Raw genomic sequence first — 27,100 nt, 5'->3', positions numbered from 1 at the left:
TGAAAGTACTATATACTGTACAAACATGTAATTTTTCTTTCATTAGATGTAAAAACTTAATCAAATATTTAAAGATATTTAATACACTACAGTGATTTTCTTTGTAACATGGCATAAAACACACATACGCAAAGGTAGTAAAATAGAACCAATTTTTATTTGAAAATAAAAATTGGTAGCAGGTCTTTTAGAGTTTTGGTCAGACCAGGTAGAGAAAAATTAAGTTCTGGATTTATTCTCATACAAAGACAAATTGTGACTTTAAACAAATACTTTTGGTCATCACAACTGGTTTCAATATTCTCATTGTCATGTTTCACTAGTTGACATGCAGACATAAAACATCATAGAAAAAAAAAAAAAAAACATTCAACCCCCCCAAAAAAACGTAACCTCTCAAAATCTCTGTGGTACTGGATTTCAAATGTATGTTTGCTTGAATGATTGAATCTCCTCTTTACATCCGATCGCTGATTTAACTGTAAGGTTTTGTATAGTTAATTCTGACAGCAAAACGTGCATGATTTAGGCACAGATAAAACAGTTAAACACAAGGCCAGCCTCAAAACAGGCAAACGGATTACAATACACAGGGTTGAGCATTATGAAGTACTGGACACAAGTTTTTGGCCAATAAATATAGAAAAAGACACGTTTAAAAAAAAAAAAAAAAGAAAAAAAAAGAAACCCAAATATATCAAATTTGATATTTTCAAGTGTTGCACTGCAAGTACCGCAGCCCCTGGCATTAAACTTGCTCCTGACAGTGTTTTCTCACGCTCAGCATGACACATCAGTGTGTATGCCTACAAATCTCTGTTCAGGCAAAACACCATTCTGTCCTAATTTCAAAAGGCACAGCTTTTACTTACAGCACTGTCAATATAAAAGTGCAAGTTGTTTGCCATTGAGCAATAGAAGAATATAGTAACAAATGAAATATTAAGCTATGACTTAAAACTGTGGCATTTAGAAATAAATGTGTCCTATGAAAAACAATTAAAAAAAAAAATTAAAAAAAATTCCAGTGTCTGTTTTTGAAAGGACCAAAAACGAGATTTCACCCCATTTATCCAACTTTATAACCAATAGTATCAAATGTCAATTTGACCACTTAGGATTTATATTGCATGTTATGTAGAAACCACTTTCATGATACAAATGACTAAATACACTTGTTTTGACACCCATTTATAGTTAAATAAGGCTACAGTAATGTCTGCTTGACTGGCGACGCAAGAGGTACTGTCCATGTGATCACAGAACTGGGTTGCATAGAGGAACCGCGCTGACCGTTTAAAAATAGATTTCCTTATAAAACAGCCTATTAAAATGAAAGGTATAAAATCGTTTATTAGAAAAGGTGTTTTTGTTGTTCCATACAAGGCACAATTAACAAAAAAACAATGTCCAAAAGTCAAGTCAGGACAGGCAAGCTTCTGCTTTGGCAAAAGAACCCCTTTAAAATTCATACCAACTGGAGTGATTGTGATGGGAGTGCTTTGGTTGGTGTTTTTTTGTTGTTTGCAGCTCTGTCGTGGTGCTTAAAAGTAGTGATTTGTGATTATTGTCAGCACTGTGGATCAGAGGAGAGGCCTCACTTTGTGACATACACTTTCAATTGAGCCAACAATCTTTCCCCAGGCTTAGAATTTCCTTGACCTCATACCAATGCAGTTTTCTAAACAGAAGGATTTTGTGCGCAGGCAAAGAGAACAGTCTGGAAACGTATGTCTATGTTCTGAATACATGTGGCTATTTTAGTCAACTTTAGCGCTGCTGCTCCCGTTGGAGTCGAGCAGGTCTGTTGAAAGCTATTGTCCACGAAGCTGGTCCAGCCGGGTGTAAACGTTATCAGCTTGGCTAAGATCTTCAAACACAGGAAGAAGGTTTAGCAGCTCAGCATCATCCACGTCGTCAAACCACGACACCACCGGAATCTGGGGCAAAGAAACACTCGATTATATAAGGTGCATCTACCCTAGCTAAGCGTGCACCAAGTAAACACAAAGCCAATTCAACCCTTAACAGCAACCTATGATAACTAAAGTAATTTTTACCTTTTGTTTCAGGAAAAAGAGATCTAAAGACAAGTGTTTAGTTTGGCGGTTTTACATCATATTGGTCAGGAAAACCTTTTCCTAGTACAGACAGATTCATAATTTGGTTATGTTCCTGGCTTGATTGATCAAATACAGCAAATTCACTTCTGTGGTTCAAGTTCTCAGACAGCTAAATTTGACACATACAACCAACTAAGTCCTTTATGAAAGGCAGTGTGCACCAGATTTGCAGAGACTGGTCCAAACTCACAGCATTATTTGGGTGGAATATGTAAGAGGCAGGAGAGTTGTCCAGGATGAGGGTTTTGTGGAGGTCTCTGCCTAGGCGGCTTAAATCCTTGACATAGCAGCCCTGGTGGAATACACAAGATTCCCGAAACAACCGGGTCCGGAATACTCCTCCCTGGTCCAGCAGGTCCGTCACCGGGTCTGCGTACTGGTGGGAGGATTGGGTAGCAGGTGAGGGAAGAGCAGGGATGTACAAGGCTGGGCTAAGCTGTCCCAAGCTGCTACAGAATATTAAGCTGGGACACAGCTGGCACTAAGACTTTAAGATGAGTTGTGTATAAACTGACACCCATCTATTCCTTTAAGCATGGAGGGTGTGGGTGTTCACTAAGGTGTCTACCAGCACGTTAGAGTAAGAGAGGGAACTAAAAAGGTGAGAGAAAGCAGATCTGATAGATCAGACATCAGCTAAACAAAGATCTTCATGTTTTATTCCAGCATCTAATTTCAGGATCACTGTCAATATCTGATGTGACGTACCTTAGCGAGACTGGCTGTAAACAGCACACATTCAAACAATTCGCCCATTCTCTGCAGGAACTCGTCCACATACGGCCTCTTCAGCACATACACCTGAAAGGGAAGCAAGAGGTTGGTGAACAGCTCAACAAACATGATTGTCATTTAACCAAATACTGCCAATGAAGCTTAAAGTATATTTAAAAAAAAAATAATAATTTTAGTGCTCAAGAGGTCTAGGACAAGGCTTTTTTTGTAAAGTAGAGCTTAGAATATGTTAAGTCTTATAAAAATAATTATGCCTCAGCTTGATTTCACACAAGTTTTTAAAACTAACTGGGAAACAGGATAAGGAAGCTGTCACCTTTAAAAAAATACACTATCAAGACAGGAAGCTGAAACAAATGCAGACTTCGCACAAGATAAAGAGAAATATGCCAATCCTAAAGATATCCAATACATGGAGAACACTTTAAAGAGAAGGTAGTTATTAGTCTTCCAGACACTACAGATAATTGGTAAGATCAGTGCAGCAATAACTTCTTAAACTGGCAGCTTGCTTTGGGATCTTGTAAGTGTTCAAGTGGAAATAAAAGTACACAACATACAATTTAAACAAAAAAAGTGCATCTCTCACTTCTGAAAGATTTTGTGCCATGTCCATTATCAATGCAGTTGCAAGATCAACTAGTCTGTAAAGCGTGAAGGTTTAATAGGGATTTCCATGTTTTTGTTCATCTGCACGATTCATTTCCATCCGTCAGCTGCTAATGGCCAGTTCCTGAAACAAGTAATCAAGAATAGGCCGTGCAGTGTTAACCAGCCTATCCTGGATTACTTGAACCAGGCAGAGGCCCACAGGATTCCTTACCATCACACAGGGGTCGCTCGAATCACATTTCTTAGTTAATATTTCCACACGTCCAACTTTAAGACCTTGTGCCCCAAAGATCAACACAATGCTATACTTGTGTATTTATTTCAAAATCTTCCTTGCAGAGGCACTGTATCAATTATTAATGACATTTTAGCTGAAATGACTCATTTTCCTGCTGATGCATCCACTTTGACTTGTGCAGTCTTGTTCAAATTCTGGCCACTAGAGGGCTCTGTTTAACCATCTTAAAAAAAAAAAAACTTAACTGACCCATCCCTTTTCAGCTCAGCAACCACTGCAAACACAACATACATACACCCCCCCACCCCCTTACAGGAAAGGCACTCATACAGAGTAGTTTACCTGGTGTGTGGTCCCCTCTATCTCCACAGGCACGATGAAGTCTGCATTACTAATAGGCTGGAGGGAGAACACAGAGGGAGATGGTTGGCATGCTCATTCACATGAGCCACGCTGTGTACATTCACATGGCATTACATAACAGCTGAACAGCAAGAACCAGGCTCTTCATCGCTGCCATAAATCACAGCACATAGGCTACACAAATAGAATATGACTCGCTTTGATGTTCCTCAAACACATGCGACGACTTTTCTAAGAGAAACAAAGAATCGCAGCAGAAACACGCCCAATAGACAGGCGGTCGTTTAATCAATGTTACCCAAATACAACTGTCATTTCTGCAGGAAGGAAAAGCTGAAACATCAAATCACCAACTGACATGGGTAAACATGCTGAAATAATGTTGGGCCGGTGTTAGCGGTACCTTGAATGAGCTGTGCACCAGGGTCTCATCCAGGTCTATGACCACACATAGCTTCCCTTGGTCCTGGGCCGTCACCTCAGGCAGCAGGTTTGGTTCAGATAGCTAAAGAAATGCATGTAGACTGTCATATTCATCATTACACTTGAGAAACACAAAGTAGCCAACAGGGCATTGAGTTATATGGAAAACCTGAAAGCTTGGTCTGGATTTTTACCTCTGGGGAAATTCGATTATACTGGTTTTTGTTAAGCATGCATGTGTGGAAGTTTAAGGATTTACTGTAACAGCCTCTGTGTGGTATAGCTTTATGATTAGCATGTGTCTTTTTTGCAGTATTTCTCCAATGCATCTTGTCAAACTCAACAGGAATTCACCTGCAGGGGAAAACGATAACCTTGATTCAAACTCATTTTCAGATAGCCAGCCCCCCCCCCACACACACACTCTTAGTTTTGTTTCATTCCAGCCTCTTTATGAGAAGAGGCAAAGTGAAATTAATTATTAATTTTATTACATAACAGAAATGGCTTATCTATTACGGATGGCAAATTAAGATCGAGGAAAGACTATGCTGGGGAGGGGGTGCTGGGAGACTGCTAGAACAATTTTGTTCAACTAAACACAAGAAACCAAATGAAACAAAGCTAGCGGTGCCAAATGTTTAATTTGGTTTCATATCAGTAGGAGCCTGGCAGACAATAACCAGGGTCCTACAGATGCTGCTTGCTGTTTGCTCCTGATGCTGGAGGACACGCCTCAACATGAACAAACATGGCATCTCATTAAAATACCCCTAACATGGTGGTGAAGCCCTAATCAAGCTGACAGCGCTCACCAGCGTGGCCAGCAAGCGCTCTGAGCTTTATTTTATTTTTTTCCCCTCCACCTCAGCAATTATGAGGAACACAATACACCGATTCTCTGCCTGCCTAAAGGACTGATAGTCACTCTCTCATTTCTTATCTTCCTTCGGGGGGTGGGGGGGATAAAGCGAGAACATCAAAGTGATTCCATATCCACAGACAGTTGCGGTTAGCTTTCAAGACGTTTAGAGCAGGTGCAGCGGTGGTTTTAGTTGTAAAAAGACGACAACAATAAGTGCAGTTTTACAACAGCGTGTTAAGTTTATCCGTACAGATGGCTAAACTATTCACACACCTCTTTTATGGCAAGCAGTGTGTGTGTGTGTCTGTGTGTGGGTGTGTGCAACAAGGAAGTAAGATCTTAAATAAACAAAAGTAAAGGCAGGGGCTGAAGCTGAGGTCTTCAAATTGATTTCAGCTGTGCGGAAATATCTCTGAAATGCGAATACTGTTACCTTGACAACCATCCCATTTTCCTGTGACTCCAGCAATCCCTGCTGGGAGGGTGATGGCGGCGGTGGCGGCGGCGGCAGTGCTGGTGATTTGGGGCCATCCTGAGCTTGGAGGCAACAGAAAAGCGCTTTGAAGATGTTGCAACTCCGCGGCTGTTTCAGGGCAGACCGGCTCACCTGGCCTGCCGGGAGCAGAGACACAAACACGCTTCATGAGGAAACAGCAGCACTCAACAGAACCAGTGCTCCCAATGTTTGTGGACCAATAAAAAGGTATGTGGAGCAAGCTGATTGGCCAGCTACTGCATTTCCACAAATTGAGTTCACCTGTGAAACAAATTGGCTAAAATGAACCCTCACGAGGAGGACTTTTTTTCTTCCAGTTGGTGTTTTTACATTAAAATGTCCACAAAGATAGTTTTAACTTGATGTGTTTTACGCAGCGATGGCACAACTACATCCAGAGGAAGATAAAATGAAGGCTGCCTGTTCGTTTGCAAAGATTTCTTGTAAACTTAAAAGATGACAAAAAGCCTCCCTGTGAGTGTGTTCAAAGAGGGGAGTGCCCTTTGCTAACAAAACATTTATTTTAAAGTTTTATTTATTAATTATTTTGCAAATTTAGATTAAAAACTAGCAATAACTAATTTTGCGTTTTTGGGGTTGGGCTAGTAAAATTTTCATCTCTACTGGTAAAAAAAAGTAATGTCGGACACTGAAACTGTGTGTCGTCAACATGGGAAACATGGTGAGTGGAGGCCTGAATTACAGCCCACAACTTGGGTCAGATACATGTTATCTAATCTTTTTTCTTATACCAAAATGAAATCTTGATGCAAACACATTGAAATGTTTTCTTGTTTGTTTTTTCCTTTTCATCCATAAAAGATAATTAGGCAGGAGCTGCTTGTGACACACAGATTGAGTTTCTCTAATTCCTGAAGGTACCATCCATCTGTCCACAGGGATGGCACAGCCTCCACATGAAATCTGTTTTTAATGCCTCTGCTGCTGCTGCTGTTGCTGCTGCTGCTGGAAATGGCTGGTACATGTTATATAATCACAGAGGGCGGGAAAACCCACACTTTTCAGCAGTACCTTTCGACAGACAGAAAACATTCCAACCATTTTAAACTCGGGGACCTTTCGGGGCTGCCTGAAGCGAGCCAGAACAGCCAGACCGGCAGCTGGTCGGGCAGTCAGGCAGCCAGCGAGTCGGACAGGCAGTCACACCTCAGTGCTCTGTGCAGGTCTTTGATCAGCCACTGTGACCACCAGCGTCCCAGCCTCAAAAAAGACTTGTGCCACCGCCAGTGTAAGAAAAGGGAGGAAAAACATCCCTGTGATTCCCCTGTAGTGCATTTCATGTGAGGACTTGCAGAATTTTTACCCATCAAAATAGTTCATAAACACTCTCTAGTCCCTGCTAGAAAGAGGAAGTGTGGAAAAGAGTGACAAACAACTGCATACTCAGAGATTTATACATTTATTACTTCTACACTCTGAAGACATAATGCAGACAACAACAAGCATGTTGCACAACTCCATGTTTAGGAGACAAAGGACACTGGATCTTGATTTGGTAATTCTGCACACAGCATTTTCACTGGGAAAAACTACAACCTCCATTATTTATAGCCCACGAATGTGCATCTTGCCATGCAAATCAGCCTATTGATTTCCACAGGAAGACATTATTGGCCATGTGTGACATAACAGCATACATTAGATCTCCTCTGCATGTAAAAGGATGGAGAGATGAGAAGAAGGAGATTAATCTTTTAGAGCTTTATGAATGGCGCGCACACACACACACGGATCCAAAATCCAAAACATCCCTTAATCTCACAAAACACGCAATGCAAAATGACATTAATAATAAGAATAATGCTGAAGAATTATTTTGTAAAACCAACACATGACCTGGAGCACCACAGACCTGTAATAACTACAACCAAGAGGCTGAATCAACGAGCAAAGCCTCTTTCAAGCGCAAGCAAAGTGTGCAAACAACGAAATCTTTGAAACGGCGCTACAACGGGCGTGTGCAGAGGGGTGTGTTTGTGCATTCCGCTGTCAATACCGCGGCACCGGGTATTTCTATACAATCCTGCTGTATAATCAGCAGCCCTTAAAGCTCTCTTGGCCTGTAATATACAGCATGGTGTAATACAAATCCCACTCGGGCTGTTTTGTCAAATGAAACGATAAAAATAAAAATAAATAAATAAAAAAAGAGCAGCGCAGCATTATTTCGTGAAGCCAGCGACGGCGCACGGATATGTGACCACCATGGTCAATTAACAAAAACACGAAGAGTAGTTTGTGAAGACTGAAAAACACCGAGCTGTAAGTGCTGCCTGTGGTGACAGTCAGGCAGGGCTCCCCGTGTTCTCTCGACCTGGTGTTGGTGGTAGTAGTAGAAGGATATGGGATGTTGCCAAACGAGCTGGAACCCGATAGATATAAATACAGCAGCTCGTTTTTTATTTTGGAAAAGCTGGGCATGGCAACGACACCGAGAACAACTTGGGGGGGGGGGGGGGGGTAAAAAAAAATACACCAGAAAGATGGGTTTGCACAACAAGAGCACACACACTGCCAAAGAAAAAGAGAGGCAAAAACTGGATCAACAATAGCTACTAAGCTCGGTGCGTAATGGAGACTGTGAACTTGTACCTGAGCCTACGTCCGATGCATTAATTCAGCTATAGTGACGGAGATTGAACTACACGGTGATCTGGCCCCCGATACAAAAACAAACACAGGGATTTATTCATATTCACGGTTTTATTTCCAAATTCAACAGCAGTCGATTGGTGGAGGAAAACAACAGGTTTGTGGCAAAACAGAATAAACACATTAAGATAGCTTTCGGCACGGTCTCTTTGTGTTTTCCAGCGATAAGATGTAAAGATTACACTCTGCTCGGTGGTGGATGTCAAAAAAGGGTAATACGCCTCTCTTACCGCGCGTCCGCAGCGCGCAACTGTCAAATAAAAGGGCGCACTACGCGATTTCTTACCGCACTAATCACTTATAAGAAAACAGTACACATAAAAGAGAGTACTGGGAATATTTGGGATGTAAACAACACCCAATCTCACCTGTTTTCGGTGACACTTGGACGTCTTCTTTTTGCACTTGGGTGATAACAGAACTTTCCATCTGACAATCACGGAGCCCTCAAAATCCTCAAATCCTGTCCCCGAGTACTGATGGGCATCCCTCATTGGGTTTTATTGACAAGCTGACGTTATTATTCGCCGAGTTAACTTGTCATCCGCCTCAGTTACGATCCTCGATGGGAGTAGGATTTATCTTGTTCCTGGCTTTCTTTATTATTCTCCCGTCCGCCGCCTCTTCTTCTTCTTCTTCCCTCGGAGGGTCCGCCTGGGGAGGGGGCAAGGCACTTGGATATGTTCTTCGGACGCTATTTGAGACTCCGTGCGGCCCGTCTTCTCGGATGTGCCGATTGTATTGCTGGTAATATCGCAGAGAAGCCCCCCTCTCTTTTGAGAGTCCTCACTTTTGCAGCAACAACATGGAGAATCCAGGCGAGAGAAGGAAAACAACCGAGGAAATGGGGCAAGGGAGGGCGGTTTCAAGCCCCCCGTTACTACAGATAAACAACATCGCCCGAGAGGCCACTAGGAGCGACGGAAAACAGCGAGGATCGATCGCGTACGGAAGATCTAGCGCGGAAAAACGAATTCTGGTTCGTAGTTGGGTGTAAAACGAGAGTTTTGTTGTTATCCCAGGTTTTGTTTTTCTACGGTTGGGACTCCGCGGGCGCCTTGAAACGGTACCCGCGCCCTGATTGGACACCAGGGAGGAGGGGAGGCGTGGTCAAGGCATTCCTCCCCGGCCAGCACGCGCCGCAGCGAACACATTCCAGCGCTGCTCGTACAACAAATGAGATCACGTTGTTTGTGAATTATTAACAAATAAATAAACGAATGCTGATGAACACAACTTAATCAAGAAACATGCGAGTGTACGAGGAATAAAAAAAATACACTCATTATTAAACTAAACACTAGGGACGCTATTTATTTATTTTGTTGTTTGTTCACGTGCATTATTCTAATTAAAACTAAATCAGAGGTGGCTGAAATTGTGATCATGTCCAAGTAATTATAGAAACCTTTATTTAGTCAGGGGCAAATCAATGTAAATTACATAAAATATAAATCATCTATAGTGTAACTATGCTCAGGTACTCTGAAATGTTGTTTGGCATCTCTCAGGGATAGAAATACAACCAAGAAAAGGACACAGAGATAAAATGTACATTACAGAATGCCGAATAAAAGTTATGTATATATATATAATAAAAAAACAGATCAGTGTTTAAAAGTGGCTTTGCACAGTTCTGATACTAGCAGTCTGTCAAGATAAGGCTGTGAATATATGCAGAAATGTATTTCTACATTCAAACACACATATATGTAAGATTTAAAATAATTATAATAAAAAAAAAATCAAGAACAAGGTGACACAAAAGGAAAAGCAGGAGCATTCATTTTTATAAAACATCACAGAACATGAGCTTAAACATACAATGACATACTTGTCTCACCCAAGACCGCTTAATAATAACAGTCACAAGAGAGATATCTAAGGTAATGCATTGCTGTGCACTCTAACCTAAACTTTAAAACCTTAAAAGTCATAATATATACAAGAATGGCTTTGTAAATGGGGGAGAAAAAAAAGTATTTTTCTATTTGAAGGGTTCTTGTAGAAGGTACAATGATGGGTGACATCAAAGGGTTTAAGAGTGCTGGCATCTGCAGAGTCAGGGACTGGTGCACAACCTTCAATCTGCTGCCAAAAGATAGGTTGCCGCCTGAGAAACGAGCATGAGCTAACTTAACTTCCAGGCTTCTCATCAGTCTCTTACCATGAATTTTAAAAGATAATGATTCCTCTAAACCAGATGACCAGCTACCATTTTTTTTAAATTATAGCCCAGAATAATAAACACACCCACCAGCACCTCCGCAAATACTGCTTTATCATTATTTTTAGTGTTTTTAATACTTGGATTTCTGCCTCTAATTTGCATTTTCCTCTGGCTTAACTTTTACTTTACCTCCCTAAATTCCTGGTTTTTCCAATGTCATAACCTCTGATTAGAAGAAAAAGAGTAGGAAGAGCTCAGCACCGGGCTCACTGAAGGACATAAAAGTGATAAACACTAAACAAATACACAGGGAATCTGTGTTTGTAGCAGTAGTAAAACGTGAGCACATAAGAGTTTTTAAAGAACCCTGGCTGTAAGAAGATTCAAGTGTCTCTTTTCAAAAACAAAGTATTTTACAATTGTACAAGATTCATTTAAAAGTTGAAATAATCACCTTTAATCCATGTGACAGGAAGAGCTTTTCACCTTTTCCTTCATGGAGACGTGAAAGGCTTTGCTGGTAGAGATATAACCCCATGCGGGAGTACATGGGAGAGCTTCATGTACGGAGGTAAGAGAGGGCAGAGTGAAACCAATGACCCAAGCTCCTTTCATTTTTCTCTTTCATTTCACTTCCTACTAAAATGAAACTTGTTTTTTTGCCTAAAACTGCTTGGGTGGGGTGGGGGGGGGGGGGGGGGGGTGCGGCTCCAGCCCTGGGAGCCACTGTGTTATGGCAATCACTGAACATTTGCGCAATAACGCACTCAGACTGTGCTGCAGTTACTGTACTTTAGCATGAGGCTGCTGCTCATAAACATTGCAGGATGGTTGCATCATATAGAAATAGAGTCGTGCAGCGTGGCATTTAATAAAGCTATCTGTCTTTACATCCACTTATTCATCCGGGAGGGAGGGGGAAAAATCACAAACAGTTGTGGTTGTAGTTGTTTTTCATTTGAATAAGTTGCATTGAACTGCAGACAAATCCTGTGTGTTATATAATCATTTTCACTACACCGAGTATAGCGATTTTCTGAGCAGCTGGAACTAAAACACATTTGTTTGACCTTGCTCAAATAAACAGAAGTGGGTTTGACATGATGTTAGGCAATGTGGTCAACCATCGGGTCCCCAGATATTTATATTTACAGCGTGGAGGTTCTGCAGAGTGCCTCCTCCTCATCCTCTGAAAGCTCAAAGACCTCTGAGTAAATCAAAGTGATCCTCTCCCCTGCAGCATACAGTAAGCAAATATGGTGTGAAATTAAGCAACAGCACATATCTGCTATATTTAACCACACGAAACACACATGTAAAGCACACTGAAAGCGGCACAGACCGTAAACCTGTAGGAAGAAACGAAGAAGCAGCTTGTTAATAAAAGGAATAACTACACAGCTGAGACGGTCCATTCCAAACACATGTGGGCCCATTATACCGCGAGCTCAGCCAGTGCCCACAGCGGCCACAATGCAAGACATAAACAAGAATGGCCCCGCTGTTTGCATTCCTGGTGTGGGACATTTTAAGGCAGCACTGACAGCTCGGTGTAAAAATATATACAAAACAAGTACGGGCCGCACAGCTTGAAAATGTCATGTGGTTTAAAGCTGATGCCACTGTTTACTAAATCAACTTGAAATTCATTATCAGTGCCTGCGTTCTGCTGCCCTCATCTTCTGGTATTCCTCTCCAAGACAGCAAAAGAGCAGCGGGGTCAGCAGCTGTTAAAAGGGCTAAGGGTTGAGGGGGTGCTGCAGGCGTAACCCTCCACCAATCTTCCAGTGCTCTAACGGGACCAAAGCGCAACCACTTAAGAGCAATAAGTGCACCCGTGCATTTTTTAAAGTCAACATGTGAAGCCATGTTAGTGTTTATTGCATTTTCTACCCCCCACCCCCACCCCAGTGTGGAGCTTTTTGTTTACAATTCAATAACACAGTTAATGATTTTAATAATTGAAACTCATTAAAACAGTGAGTTCTGGTGAGCCACAGTGATAAAAACACTACGGTGCTTTCTACCATAACAAGGGTAATCAAAAGATTTGTCCAAAAACAAAAAAATCAATCATTGACTTTTTAACCTCTAACACACTGGTTCTCAACCTTTTGGGGGCCGGGGACCAGGGGGTTCTTGGAAACATTTCCCAGAACCACCTTTTAATCCTGCTAGTATTTAAATTACTACGTGGGAATTATTTTTAGCCTTTCTACGTCAGACACGTGGCATAATGTGTCACAACATATCAGAGCTTCTGCTGGCTCATATTTGAAATGAGTGGGAGTAAAGGGCACAAGATATTTGTTTGGATGGTGTAAATGTTCACATCTTTGTGTTCTTTATTATATAATGAAGGTCAATTAACTAATTCAAAGCAAATGATTATTTTAGTAACATCAACTGTGTTCTAATATTGGCCAAAACAGTCGAGATAAATTGATGAAACTGTGAAGTTTTGTGTAAGTTTGATCATTTTTAAATGCAGGTTTTCAGCATTAAAACTGAATGATTTGGGGTTAACACCAGAGATGTATCTACTGGGAAGGCAAAGACTGCTTCATGGCTACGAACCCAGACCCCACTTTGAGAATGAGAACCACTGCTCTAACAGCAACGTAACTGGAAATATAAAAGACAAACACACAATAAAGAAGCCCGATGCATCAGCTTTAGATTGGATGAAACACATCACTGAATTTCCATCAAGTAGGGCTGTCACAATAATGGATTTTCAATTAACAATTATTGTCAGACTGAATCAATATTATTGCAATATATACAGAGAGAAAAATAGCTACAATGTTAATCTATGGCAAATAACTTCAACTTAAAATAAGTGCAAAGACTACAAAAGGAGAGTCTGTAACCATCGCTGTGGAAATGGCACACAAAAAAACAATTATTATCACATGTGCATTATTGACACTCTATCAATATTACATTTTTAAATATCATGGTGAGCATAATCAAATACTAAAATATATTTTTTTAATCTCTGCAAAACTGTTCATCAAGTTTATTTTGGCATTAAGGCCAACAACATAAAAATAAATGACATAACTGACTTTAAAGAACACACACACACACACACACACACACACACACACACACACACACACACACACACACACACACACACACACACACACACACTGTCCTTTAGATGTTGTGTTTCTACTTCAAAAATGTCACACCTGGGGATGCACGGAGTCTACTTACAGCCTCATGCATTCTGCCATGCATTAAAGCCGCATCCAATCATGCTGATGACAAACTGGCTGCTGAAATGTTCTTGCAGCATCTGAGCCTCATGTAGAGCTATGACTGTAGGGTCAAATCATGTGATTTGCTGGAAGAGCCCCCCCACCCCACCCTCCCACCTCACAGGCCTGCCCCTGAGTGGCCTCTGCTAGGCTATGTTTCCAGGAAAGGGGCCTACTGGACAGGCTGTGAGGCCTAGGCAGGGAGACATTGGCTCATTGAGAAAAACAAAAACAGAGAGGGGCGGTGGGAAGACTCTCCCCTCTTACATAAGTCTGCCTCCATGACAGGGAGAGAGAGAGAGAGAGAGAGAAGGAAAAAAAAAAAAAAGTTCCCCGCCACAATGCAAAGAAAAACCTGTTCATCCGCCTCAGCTCAGCTCGCAAAGCCGAAGCACTTCAGCACTGGAATTCAAACAGTGAAACAAGCAGTGTTTGGCTCTCAGTTGCACAATAAGTTGCAACTCTTCTGACATACCACCACAGGCATGTGCAGCAGCAGCAGCAGTGAGTCTCAGCGCTCAGCAGTCATTTAGTCTCACACAGTAACGCTGCTTTTGGTGACTGCACATGGGCATGATGTAAGCCTGCATGTCCTTTAATGTGTTATGCTGTAAGCTGTGGTAGTGAAATGTTTACTGTAAATGAGAAGTCTCTCCTGAAGCCTGCAACACCTCCCTGTGGCTGAAAGAGAAACTGCAGTTTGAATTCAATTAGCTCAAAATACAAAAAATGTAACCAAACCAAAAAATGTTTGTTTACTGTATTTCTTGGATTGAAGCGGTCTTTAGCGTTTGTAAGTGAACTTCCAGAAAACTTTGTTTTTGCACACTTCTAGCGCCGTTTAAGAACAAAAATTGAGTCTGTTTATTAATAACTTACACGTTATTCTCCTGTTTAATTATATTAGTGCAATTTTAGCTGATTTTGTTACTTCATTTATTTTTATATTTCTTTTTTTCATCACGTCTTAACACCTCTCCGATAAATTCAGTTTCTTCAGACGTTTAAGGTCTAATTTTGTCATCTCAGTTGTTCACATTGGAAGTCTGCACTGTTGCTTTTCTGAGCATAACATCCTGGATCCTTCCTCAGCGGCTCTTCCTGACCTCTTTTTTTCTTTAGCGACTTCCTGCATTTGGGGAAGTTTCTCCTTATCTCTGCTGCATGTCAGAAGATTCCGTATGCTGCTGAGATTCTGAAGCTTCTTGAGCAAATGTGTGATAGTGAGCTGTAAAAATAAAATATGTCTGCTGAAATCCAGCACGTCACTGCCTTGTTGTTGAAAGGCATTTTTGAAGACATGAATTTGTCTTTAAAACTTTAAAACTCCCTCCTGAACATGAAACCACTGATTTTAAAAGCCTGGGTATCATTTGTAAATCTTCTTCACAGGGATTCAGTCTGTTTGGTTTCTTAAAAAAGTCCTGACACGTTTTCTGTCATATTAAGTCCTTCAAAAAATGATTATAAACATCAGACGTCTGTAAACCTGTCAATCTTTAAAATTCACCTAAGCTTTTCACAATCAGCATGTTACCTTTTAATAAAGTTACAGTGACAAATAAATTTGTTTCTTCATTACTAAAAAAAAAAAATCTGTACAGCACCAACCAAACGTCAAAGTTCATCTGAAAGTCAACAAACATCTCGTATAAATAACTTGGGACTAAATAAGACTTCATCTGGAGCTAAACACAGTCAGTCAGGTTGTCCACAGATGCACCTTTGACCCGAATGTCATGAGTCAAACTCAGGCTGCCGCTGGATCAGGATGGTCGTGTCGTTCCCTCTCCTGGTGCTCGGATCGAGCCAGGACACCCCCAGAGCGATCAGACATAACCACACCTGCAGCACAAAAAAAGACAGAATAAAAAAAGAAAAGAAAAAAAGCACACACACACAGGCCAAAAAAAAAAAAAAAAAAAAAAAAAAAAAAAAAGGTTTACAGAATGAATTTGTTCAAGTTATGCATCACTTGAGAAAGCATTCAGACCCGCCGGAGAGCCTTCAGGACATGTCTAAGACTGTCCTTGAGTGGACTAGCCAAAGACCAGATTTAAACCTCACAGAACATCTGCGGAGATGAAGACGGCAGTCCAGAGATGCTTTCCCATCCAGCCTTGAAAAGTTCAAGAGGATCTGCTGGAAAGAAAACTGCCCAAATCCAGGTGTCCAAATCCTGCAGACACTCTCGCAAAGAGATTTAAAGCTGCAGCTGCTTCTGCAAAGTCCTGGCTAAACAGTTCTGTTTATGTACTGCTCAGTGGAGCGGAGACTTTCTAACATTTAAAAAAATAAAATATTTTTATTTTGTTTATTATAGGCTTTAAAACTCGAAACAAAAGAAGTGTTAATAAAGTGAAGGGACCTGAATACTTCTCAAAGTGGCTGCATAACTTTAAATTAGAGAATGCAATGCAAAAGGAGCAAAATTACCCAAACATACAAGAGCGATACACACCGACAACTTAGTCAGACAATCACTTTTTAATGGTCTAAAAAGCTTAGTATGATAACTAACATCTTAAAATAATTTTTTGTGTTAAAAAAAAACAGCAAACACTGACGGCCACGAGGCTAGAAGCAGTAAATTTGTGGTATTTCTGCCCCAAACTCCAAATCTCGTCAGCTGAAATCCTTGCATCCACCTGGTCATGCTATAGCTCTGGCCTGTATCGGCACATCACTTTACAACACACCTCCACTCCAATTCTTTGATTTGACTTTCCTGACTTAAACAACCTCAAATCTGTTGTCATTGATCTTGCTCTGTTCTGTGCTGCTATCCCCACCGTGTATGCAAGAGGACAATATCTGGCATTTTTGTGCAATTTATTGACACAAAAATTAAAAATACGACACAGTGTTACAGGGTTAAGATGTGGTGATTGATTCATAGTGTTCATTTATACAAGAGGACATTACTAATTAAAGGTTATCGTAGCTGCCTTTGAGTGTTTCTTTTCCTATATTTTGTACAGTTGCTGATGGAAAAAAGTGAAAGATGGACCCAAAGAGCAATTCTCATGTATCTCGCTGATGATCAACATTTTGATTGGCTGGTTAGTTAACCAATTGAACTCAATTTAAACATGCCACTGTAATAACAATGCTTAACTGCAGAAATTGCATTGTGCCTTTATATGCGTGTCATCGATGGGCTCTGGCATGTAAAAAGTAAAAGGTCCATTAAACCCACAACCACACCTCCTCACTGACGTAAAAGTTTTGGTCCCTTTTTTGTTCAGAGTTGCTCCAAAATCACTCTGAAGCTGGAATTCCTTTTTAATAATTTTAGGCTAAGTTGGGAGCTCAGAGATAATTCTCTGAAGATTTGTGAAAACACGCTTTGACTATTAAATGCCCAAGAAGTTAATGTTCACTCAGTAAAACAAAGTTAAACCCTGCCAAGGACAGCTCCCATACAACCTGCTGTTACCTACCAAGTATCCAACAAACACCAGGTATGCTATGGACAGGAAAGCCGACAGCACGTACAGCCACACGCTGCCCAGCATGCTCACGTAGACTACGACGAAGTACATGTTGATGGCACACACGATCAAGATCACCACTCCGCCTCCTATCTTAAATACTCTGCAGAAAGATAAGAACGGGTGAAGTTTAAAGGGAGGCACGCTCCAATAAAAGTTCAGATGATGTGTTAGCGCTAAAAAGGCACATAAACAACACATCAGCTGATGAAAATAATAGATGTTATGGATTTTTGAAAAACCGATGCCCCAGTTGGGGGGAAAAAAAAAAAGGTCGGGACAATGGTAAGGTTTTACTCTTGTTTCATCTCAGTTTGGAAACTAAGGAGACTTTCTGCTTTATATTTGAAAGCAAAATATTTTCAGATTCGTGCCTGGTATAAAATTTCAGCTGCTCAGCACTTCCTTTGTACTACAAGAAAAGGCTTTTGTGTTTCTGTTCAAGGAGTCCGTTGCCATGGGTTAACTGTCCGTTGCCATGCGTTAACTGTCCGTTGCCATGCGTTTACATGCGTTGTTATGGGTTAACTGTCCGTTGCCATGGGTAACCGGTCCGTTGCCATGGTAACCGGTCCGTTGCCATGGTAACCGGTCCGTTGCCATGGGTTACCGGTCCGTTGCCATGGGTTAACTGTCCGTTGCCATGCGTTAACTGTCCGTTGCCATGCGTTTACATGCGTTGTTATGGGTTAACTGTCCGTTGCCATGCGTTTACATGCGTTGTTATGGGTTAACTGTCCGTTGCCATGGGTAACCGGTCCGTTGCCATGGTAACCGGTCCGTTGCCATGGGTTAACTGTCCGTTGCCATGCGTTTACATGCGTTGCCATGCGTTTACATGCGTTGTTATGGGTTAACTGTCCGTTGCCATGCGTTTACATGCGTTGTTATGGGTTACCGGTCCGTTGCCATGGGTTAACTGTCCGTTGCCATGCGTTTACATGCGTTGTTATGGGTTAACTGTCCGTTGCCATGCGTTTACATGCGTTGTTATGGGTTAACTGTCCGTTGCCATGCGTTTACACGCGTTGTTATGGGTTAACTGTCCGTTGCCATGCGTTTACACGCGTTGTTATGGGTTAACTGTCCGTTGCCATGCGTTTACACGCGTTGTTATGGGTTAACTGTCCGTTGCCATGCGTTGTTATGGGTTAACTGTCCGTTGCCATGGGTTACCGGTCCGTTGCCATGGGTTACCGGTCCGTTGCCATGGTAACCGGTCCGTTGCCATGGGTTACCGGTCCGTTGCCATGGTAACCGGTCCGTTGCCATGGGTTACCTGACCGTTGCCATGCGTTAACTGTCCGTTGCCATGCGTTTACATGCGTTGTTATGGGTTAACTGTCCGTTGCCATGCGTTTACATGCGTTGTTATGGGTTAACTGTCCGTTGCCATGCGTTTACATGCGTTGTTATGGGTTAACTGTCCGTTGCCATGCGTTTACATGCGTTGTTATGGGTTAACTGTCCGTTGCCATGGTAACCGGTCCGTTGCCATGGTAACCGGTCCGTTGCCATGGGTTACCGGTCCGTTGCCATGGTAACCAGTCCGTTGCCATGGGTTACCTGACCGTTGCCATGCGTTTACATGCGTTGTTATGGGTTAACTGTCCGTTGCCATGGGTTACTGGTCCGTTGCCATGGTAACCAGTCCGTTGCCATGGTAACCGGTCCATTGCCATGGGTTACCGGTCCGTTGCCATGGGTTACCGGTCCGTTGCCATGGGTTAACTGTCCGTTGCCATGCGTTAACTGTCCGTTGCCATGCGTTTACATGCGTTGTTATGGGTTAACTGTCCGTTGCCATGGGTTACCGGTCCGTTGCCATGGTAACCGGTCCGTTGCCATGGTAACCGGTTCGTTGCCATGGGTTACCTGACCGTTGCCATGCGTTAACTGTCCGTTGCCATGCGTTTACATGTGTTGTTATGGGTTAACTGTCCGTTGCCATGCGTTTACATGTGTTGTTATGGGTTAACTGTCCGTTGCCATGCGTTTACATGCGTTGTTATGGGTTAACTGTCCGTTGCCATGGGCTATATGACCGTTGCCATGGGTTAACTGTCCGTTGCCATGCGTTTACATGCGTTGTTATGGGTTAACTGTCCGTTGCCATGCGTTTACATGCGTTGTTATGGGTTAACTGTCCGTTGCCAGGGGTTACCGGTCCGTTGCCATGGTAACCGGTCCGTTGCCATGGGTTACCTGACCGTTGCCATGCGTTAACTGTCCGTTGCCATGCGTTTACATGCGTTGTTATGGGTTAACTGTCCATTGCCATGGGCTATATGACCGTTGCCATGGGTTAACTGTCCGTTGCCATGCGTTTACATGCGTTGTTATGGGTTAACTGTCCGTTGCCATGCGTTTACATGCGTTGTTATGGGTTAACTGTCCGTTGCCAGGGGTTACCGGTCCGTTGCCATGGTAACCGGTCCGTTGCCATGGGTTACCGGTCCGTTGCCATGGTAACCGGTCCGTTGCCATGGGTTACCTGACCGTTGCCATGGGTTAACTGTCCGTTGCCATGCGTTAACTGTCCGTTGCCATGCGTTTACATGCGTTGTTATGGGTTAACTGTCCGTTGCCATGGGTTTACATGCGTTGTTATTGGTTAACTGTCCGTTGCCATGGGTTACCGGTCCGTTGCCATGGTAACCGGTCCGTTGCCATGGGTTAACTGTCCGTTGCCATGCGTTTACATGCGTTGTTATGGGTTAACTGTCCGTTGCCATGGGTTACCGGTCCGTTGCCATGGTTACCTGTCCGTTGCCATGGGTTACCTGACCGTTGCCATGGGTTAACTGTCCGTTGCCATGCGTTAACTGTCCGTTGCCATGCGTTTACATGCGTTGTTATGGGTTAACTGTCCGTTGCCATGGGTTATCTGTCCGTTGCCATGCGTTTACATGCGTTGTTATGGGTTAACTGTCCGTTGCCATGCGTTAACATGCGTTGTTATGGGTTAACTGTCCGTTGCCATGCGTTAACATGCGTTGTTATGGGTTAACTGTCCGTTGCCATGGGTTATCTGTCCGTTGCCATGCGTTTACATGCGTTGTTATGGGTTAACTGTCCGTTGCCATGGGTTATCTGTCCGTTGCCATGCGTTTACATGCGTTGTTATGGGTTAACTGTCCGTTGCCATGCGTTTACATGCGTTGTTATGGGTTAACTGTCCGTTGCCATGGGTTACCGGTCCGTTGCCTTTGTTATATTTGTTATGTCCTCGTGCTTGGCATGTCTGGAACCGTGCAGAACATGGTTTGGCAAAGACTTGCTAAAGTCTGCAGGGCAGCTTATGTTGCTCCAAAACCCACGCACATCATTAAGCACTGATGGTGCCTTTAAAGATATGCAAATTATCCATGCACAGATACCAACTTTGACATAGGATGGTCAGGCTCTCCACTTGGCCACAGTGCCTCTTAAATGAGCCCTGAACAGGCGTTTCTTGATGGCGTTTAGATCTGTCTGCATGGTGGATATTTAACTTTATATTTGTGGATGCACCACTGAGGGTTTCCCAAGTGTTCCTGAGCCCATGCAGAGATTTTAACTGCAGCATCGCAGCTCTTTTAAACTTTTGCCTTGTATACAGAGATTTCTCTGAGATGATGAATTCCTCTATTTCTTTTCAATTTGATGTTGAAGAAAATTATTTCCAAATTATTAAACAAATTGCCCTTGTAATCTCTCACAGTGTTGAACCCCTTCTCATTTTTGCTTCTAAAGTCCTCCTCTCTGGGGTACTCTCTGTGTAATTTTATACTTATGTTACTAATTAACTGCATTTGCTCTCAGATGATGCATCACGTTTTTTTACTCATTTTTTCCAGTCTTTTGTTGCTCCCATTTAAGGGTGTTGCTGGTATCAAATTCAAAAGAAGCTTTTATTTAAAAAAAACAAACAAACAAAAACCCCACAATTTTTCAGTGTCATCACTTTGCATTTAAATATATATTTAAATATATATACGCATTTATAATATGATTTGTATTTTGCTTTGTTTAAAGAACAGGGTTATAATAAAAACAAGCAGGTTTGATTTGATTTACTTACAGTCCATTGGCAAACTCGTTCATGAGAGATGGCAAACTGGTAAACGTGAGGATGGGAATGAGGGCGAATGGCAGCTGGGAGAGAAGAAGAAGAAGATGATGTGTTACACTAAATGATCACACCAACTGTTAACCTCTTCGTCCACTGGGAGGTGCAGAGGGAAGTCTTTTGGCACATGTGGAGTGATTTTGTAATTTTTTTTCTTTTTAGCTACCTCTATGTCTGCTTGTACTTGTAGTAAAGTTTAGGTAGAATACTCAGGTAATGAAATGAGGAAGTTCAAATCAGTGAAAAAAGGGTACATTTTACTATTCTGATACTTATTTAGCTGCTTTCCTGTTTTTATGGGCACTTGAAGTGTTGGAGTTCACTGGCAGATGTTTTCCTTTGTTTGTCCCTCTGTGTTGTCTGGCAGGCTCCTTGTTGGCAGAGCTAATCAATGAAACTGGCAGCATTTAAGTCTCAGTCTTTGCACTCAGTCCATTCACATAGCACCGTGTTATTTACTTGATTGGCTTTGGCCTGGTTATTTTAGGCTTCACACTACACATTACCATACACCAAACACTGGAGCATGTGAAAAAACAAACACATCTCAAATGTATTGTGTTGAAGTGATATCTACTGAAGATGAATTAGAGCTGGTCTTTGATGTAATACCAGTCTGTATCACAAGATGGTGCTGCAAATGACTGTAATCTTGATGTACTTTTTAAATAATTGTGTATTTTGAGATTTTACAAAGATCTTCTTATTTATTTCTTTCTGCTGCAGGGGCTGACACAGAGATATACAACTAAATTTAGAATTATATCAATGAACTCAACCCCATGCATGTCTTTGGACTGTGTGAGGACGCTGTAATACCTGGAGAAAGCAAGTAAACTCCACACAGTGAGGCCGCTTCCAAGGAGACAGTTATGTTAGCTTTAGGAAAGGAACTTGTGGTTTTAAGCAGGTGTGGTTTACACGGGGGTGACTCTCCTACAACGCTTCGCATGCACAGGAGGAACAACAAGGTGTCCCTGGCTTTATATGAGTGACTTCAAAGAGGAGTGAGGCATCTAAAAAACATTTCCCGCTAAACTGCTGCCCCCTGGTGGTGAAAGGTTTACATAAATTCTGGAGATATTACTAGTTATCAACTATTTGTTAGTTAACAGCAAATAACTAACTAAAGCTGTAATAATCATACTGAATGTAGTATTACTACATTCAAATACTACATACACTAAGTATTACTGTTAACATTTTTAGAAACCCTACTTATTTAAAAGGTTTTTCATTATTTTGTGCAATGCAGAGCAAAACTGTTGATTTTAGTGGTCTTAAATGGCTCGACTGGATTTATTTAACTTTACACAGTATCATTAGATTCAGCTTTATGAGGTTGTAAATGTTTTTGGTTAAAAAACAACAACAGTTTTTTAAGCAATGCTTAAAAAAAATCTAGAAATTCTCTTGTTAAGTTTGGAAGTTTGAGCACTGGAAATCAATAATTCAGACTACAGCTCACATCAGACCACTGATGATTCCTTTATGATAGAAATGCTGCAAAGAAACCAAGACTTCAGAAGACCAAGAAGAAGAAGAAAACTTGGAGGAACAAATATTAGACATCTGGATGAATCCAGATGTGAGCTCTGTGTCTTTGTGAGGCACAGTCAAGGTGAACGGATGTTATCTGCATGTGTGGTTCCCACTGTGAAGCATGAGACACGGTTGGTGATTTATTGAGAATTCAAGGCAACACTTGAACAGCATGGCTACCACAACATCCCACAGCGAAACGCCATCCCATGTGGTTCATGCTCAGTGGGGCCATAATTTGTTTTTCCAGCAGCACCGTAAGAGCTGCTTGACCAAGAAATAGAGTGATGGAGTGACCTGACCTCTGCAGCAATCTGACCAAAACCCAGCTGAGTTTGTTTGACAGCCAACAAATATTTCCATATCAATAACTATGGCATGGTTTTGATGTGTTCAGTGTTGATGTCTCTAAGGAATAAGTGTCCAAACTTATCTTTTCAAAGGGATGTGGTGTTTGTTTGATTCTAGGTGCTTGTAAAGTTGAGGGAAACTGAGGAGTAAATTAAAGTCCCCCAAAAAGGATTGATCCCACATTTCCCAGATGCAGCTCGTGTTTTTCCATTAAAACCTCCATGCCCACTGCCTTTATAATCCACAACACCACTCTGTAACTCTGGTTTTTAGCTAACACCTCGCCCTGAGAAAAAACCCTGAGGAAGTCTTGAGGTTTTTGTTCCTCATGTTATGAAAACTTCCCCCAAAAACATATTAGTAGACATGTTATTACAGATCAAATGAGACATGATGAAGGTAGTTATACACAATGTCGTACGATGTACGCACAAGCAAACATTTTCCCTTCCTAGTTATGGAAAGAGTGAAAATGCTTCTTTACACCTGTTTGCAGGACACCTGCTGTTATAATGATAGACTACAATGATGCATAGCTGCAGTGTTTGTAGCTGCTGCAGTCAACACCTTCAAGAAACCTCATGTATAAATTAATCTGCAGTGATGCACAGTGATTTCAATTGAGGAGGCTTAATGCCTTTAAGCTCTTTTATGTTCATTTATCAGTTTTAAGATGTAGTTCTACACATGACCAATCCCACTATGCAGACAGTGGTACAGCTGAATTTTTCCCCTGTAATTTTTGTCTTGCTTAGCTTATCTGAGCATGCATCTGTCCTAATGCACGCTCACTCATCCAGGTAAGGAAATCCCAGAAAGCCGATCCATCTGGATGGAGCAATTTCAGTGGGAGTGATAAAATGTTTCTCCCACTGAAAACGTCCAGATGATATATTGCTGTTTTTAAGCAATAAAGATTAATGATCATATTTAACTGTTTTCACACACTGAGCAGCACAAACCACGATGAGTAAACCTGACTTATAATGGTAATTAACACCTGCAACATTTTCACTGCTGTTTTTGAATTTATCAGCGAGAGAATAACAATAACCGCCTCAGTATAAGGAATAATAATCATAGCATCAATATAATATATTAGGACTTTCGGGACAGGCACTGTGATTAACACGTATGCACCACACTAGAGAAGCATACATGTGGGCAATGACACTGGGCCCTTACATAAGTTACATCCTAGGCTCTACAAAGATTCTCCACAGAATTAGGCATAAACTGTTTCAGACAGGTTTTTTGTCTTGGATCAGTATGAAATATCTGGGAGCGAATATCACAAACATGGTCATCTCAGGAATACAGAAACTCGTCCATCTACCGCTCAAACCTTTTGTTTGTATGGTGCAGCCAATCAGAAGAAGTCAGCTTAAAGGGAGAGATGCTTAAGCTGCTTAAAGCTACTGTAGTAGCCTCTGGGGATAATTATACAGAGCTGAAATAGAACAGAATGGGTTCCTTTAAAGAAAATAAAGTAGTTATTATGTATCAAAGTAATATCCACATGAATGCCTGGACCTAAGGTTTGCCTGCTTTCCTTGGGGACTGTGAATCAGTGTATATTAAGTATGCAGGAACATTAATTACACACAAATTAAGTAACAAAGATGCTTTGCAACTCATTCGTGCTGTGTATTCAATATTTCTGAAGCAACTGGACCCAGTCTGGCAACATTTTATTCACTACAGACAATAAATTCTTTCATACTGCAGGATTACATCTGAAGCAACTGGGTCAACCCTGTTTCTTTTTTCCAACGAGGCATTCTTATTGCCACTTAGACAGTCTTATCTTATCATTTAACGATAAGAGTACAGCCTGTTTTGATTTTACCAACCTAGAACTTGATCCAAAACCTGAAAACCAGTCCTGCTTGCTTGTGCATTTAAGTTATGTTAATGACCTTAATGCACTTAATAAGAACAGCACTACAAAGATAAATAAGCCTAAAAGAATAGTGGTGCTGTTGGCGGATGGTTGAATGAAGCTGAACTGGTTTTAACCTCTGTCTGACCTGCATGCTCTGCAGCACGTTCAGGAAGTCATTCATGCCTGTCAGGTGCTGCACGTCCTGGAAGATGGCCACGAGCAGGGTGGGCATGATGGCAAGCGTGCGGGTCAGCAACACCCGAGCGAAACGTGACCAGCGCAAGTTTAAGAAGCCCTGAGGGAAGAAGAACAAATGAGTCGGTGACATTTACAAGAAAACGGGGCTTGTTTACAAAAGATTTAGTGAAGCAAACCGACTGCAGCTGTACGTGATTATAAGTAAATAAGTAAATTACACGCAGGAGCTTTTGAACAGGCCAAATAAAGGGCTCAAGTAAAGAAAGAATGGGAGAACATATCTGCGTTAAAGGGAAAGAGTTAGTGCTGACATTTCCACTGTTTGAGCTTTACATGTGGTTTTTGTTCACATCTGGTTCTTCCTTTCTCACTGACCTCCATGACAAACTGGCCGGAGTATGTTCCAGTCATGGTGGAGCTCTGACCAGCTGCAAGGATCCCCACGGCCCATATGTAGAGAGCAGCTGGGCCAAAGAAACAGCCGAGCACCACTCCCTGTTACAGACACGCAAACACAGATGACAGTGGATAAAAAACAGAAAACATGCTCTGCAAAACCAGCGCAGGCCCACTTTGCTGCCACTAAAACCAGAGAGGGAGTTAAGAATAAATGCATGTTAATGTCATTGTCACCATTTCCTGCAGGGCTTGAATCCAGATGATCTCAGAAATACTATATAAAACACAATCCTGTCATTATGTGCTGCAAATTTGACCTGTTTATGTGCTTTTAAGTTTTACTGAATAAACTACACGGAGGCTACAAACACCCCGAGTTCTGTTCGCAAGCAGGGGCGTCAAACACACCACTTTTTTTAAAATAGTGAAAAAAAAACAACAATTTCTGTGAATTCACGGATAACTTCTGCTTTTAATTACAGCGTAGGAATCCTTTATTCCCTACAGTGTAGCCCAATGAGCTGTACTGATGGGTGTCTTTGATTTATTACAGGAATATTTCATAACAGTGTGGAAAACGACATAATATACGGCAATAGAATGTGATGGACAGACCTTAGCTGGATAATCAGCAAATAAAACGAGTGATTGGTTGGATAGATAATCTGATGTAGCAACACATGCATGAATGAGCCTTTAAATTTAAAAATAAGAAATGACCCCGAGCTTTTCTATTTGTTTTCTGGGCCGTAGCTGGAGATCAGTGATGATCCCCAGCAAGCGCTCTGAGTCAATTTGACGCAGAAGCTGATGATAGCTCTTTGTGCAATTTAAAGCTCTGTGGTGAAATCACACATGCATATGCAAGTATAAGTATGCTCAGACCAAATGTGTCCACACAGTTTCTGAAAAAAGCCACAAATATTTTCCCTTAAGTTCGTTCACTCCTTTTCTTGTAATTCCACTACATACGGTCACTTCATTAGATACAGTTCAACTGCTTATTAAGGCAAAGCTCTAATGAGTTAATTAAATGTTAGCAGATCAATACATTCAGGAACGGTAAAGAGAACTTGCTGCTAAACACGTTGTGATTTAAATAATTAACAACCATCTCTAGTGTTTACAGAAAGTGGCCCGAAAAAGAGAAAAA

General features: G+C 41.6%; 2 protein-coding genes across 2 annotated transcripts in view; both read right to left on the bottom strand.

The window, feature by feature from the left end:
• Positions 1 to 1,114: 1,114 nt before the first annotated feature.
• On the bottom strand, positions 1,115 to 9,716 carry ctdsp2 (CTD (carboxy-terminal domain, RNA polymerase II, polypeptide A) small phosphatase 2). The gene is made up of 7 exons (XM_026153356.1): positions 8,897 to 9,716; positions 5,793 to 5,971; positions 4,475 to 4,576; positions 4,051 to 4,107; positions 2,832 to 2,924; positions 2,314 to 2,499; positions 1,115 to 1,940 (listed from the first exon to the last, which is right to left on the bottom strand). The coding sequence occupies exons 1-7, from the start codon at positions 8,955 to 8,957 to the stop codon at positions 1,815 to 1,817; spliced, it is 804 nt and encodes a 267-aa protein (XP_026009141.1). The 5' UTR covers positions 8,958 to 9,716; the 3' UTR covers positions 1,115 to 1,814.
• A 5,767-nt stretch (positions 9,717 to 15,483) lies between these two features.
• Positions 15,484 to 27,100, bottom strand: part of LOC113012914 (natural resistance-associated macrophage protein 2-like) — a 29,728-nt gene continuing 18,111 nt past the window's right edge. The window contains exons 12-16 of the mRNA XM_026153354.1: positions 25,924 to 26,043; positions 25,496 to 25,645; positions 21,525 to 21,598; positions 17,411 to 17,564; positions 15,484 to 15,812 (exon numbers count right to left, since the gene is read on the bottom strand). Coding sequence (XP_026009139.1) covers positions 15,705 to 15,812; positions 17,411 to 17,564; positions 21,525 to 21,598; positions 25,496 to 25,645; positions 25,924 to 26,043 — 606 coding nt within the window. The 3' untranslated portion in view covers positions 15,484 to 15,704. The remainder of the gene's footprint in view (positions 15,813 to 17,410; positions 17,565 to 21,524; positions 21,599 to 25,495; positions 25,646 to 25,923; positions 26,044 to 27,100) is intronic.

The sequence above is a fragment of the Astatotilapia calliptera genome, chromosome 20, assembly GCF_900246225.1.
Source record: "Astatotilapia calliptera chromosome 20, fAstCal1.2, whole genome shotgun sequence".
NCBI lineage: Eukaryota > Metazoa > Chordata > Actinopteri > Cichliformes > Cichlidae > Astatotilapia > Astatotilapia calliptera.
Note: the sequence above shows the minus strand (reverse complement) of the source record. Positions and strands in the feature narration are given on the sequence as shown.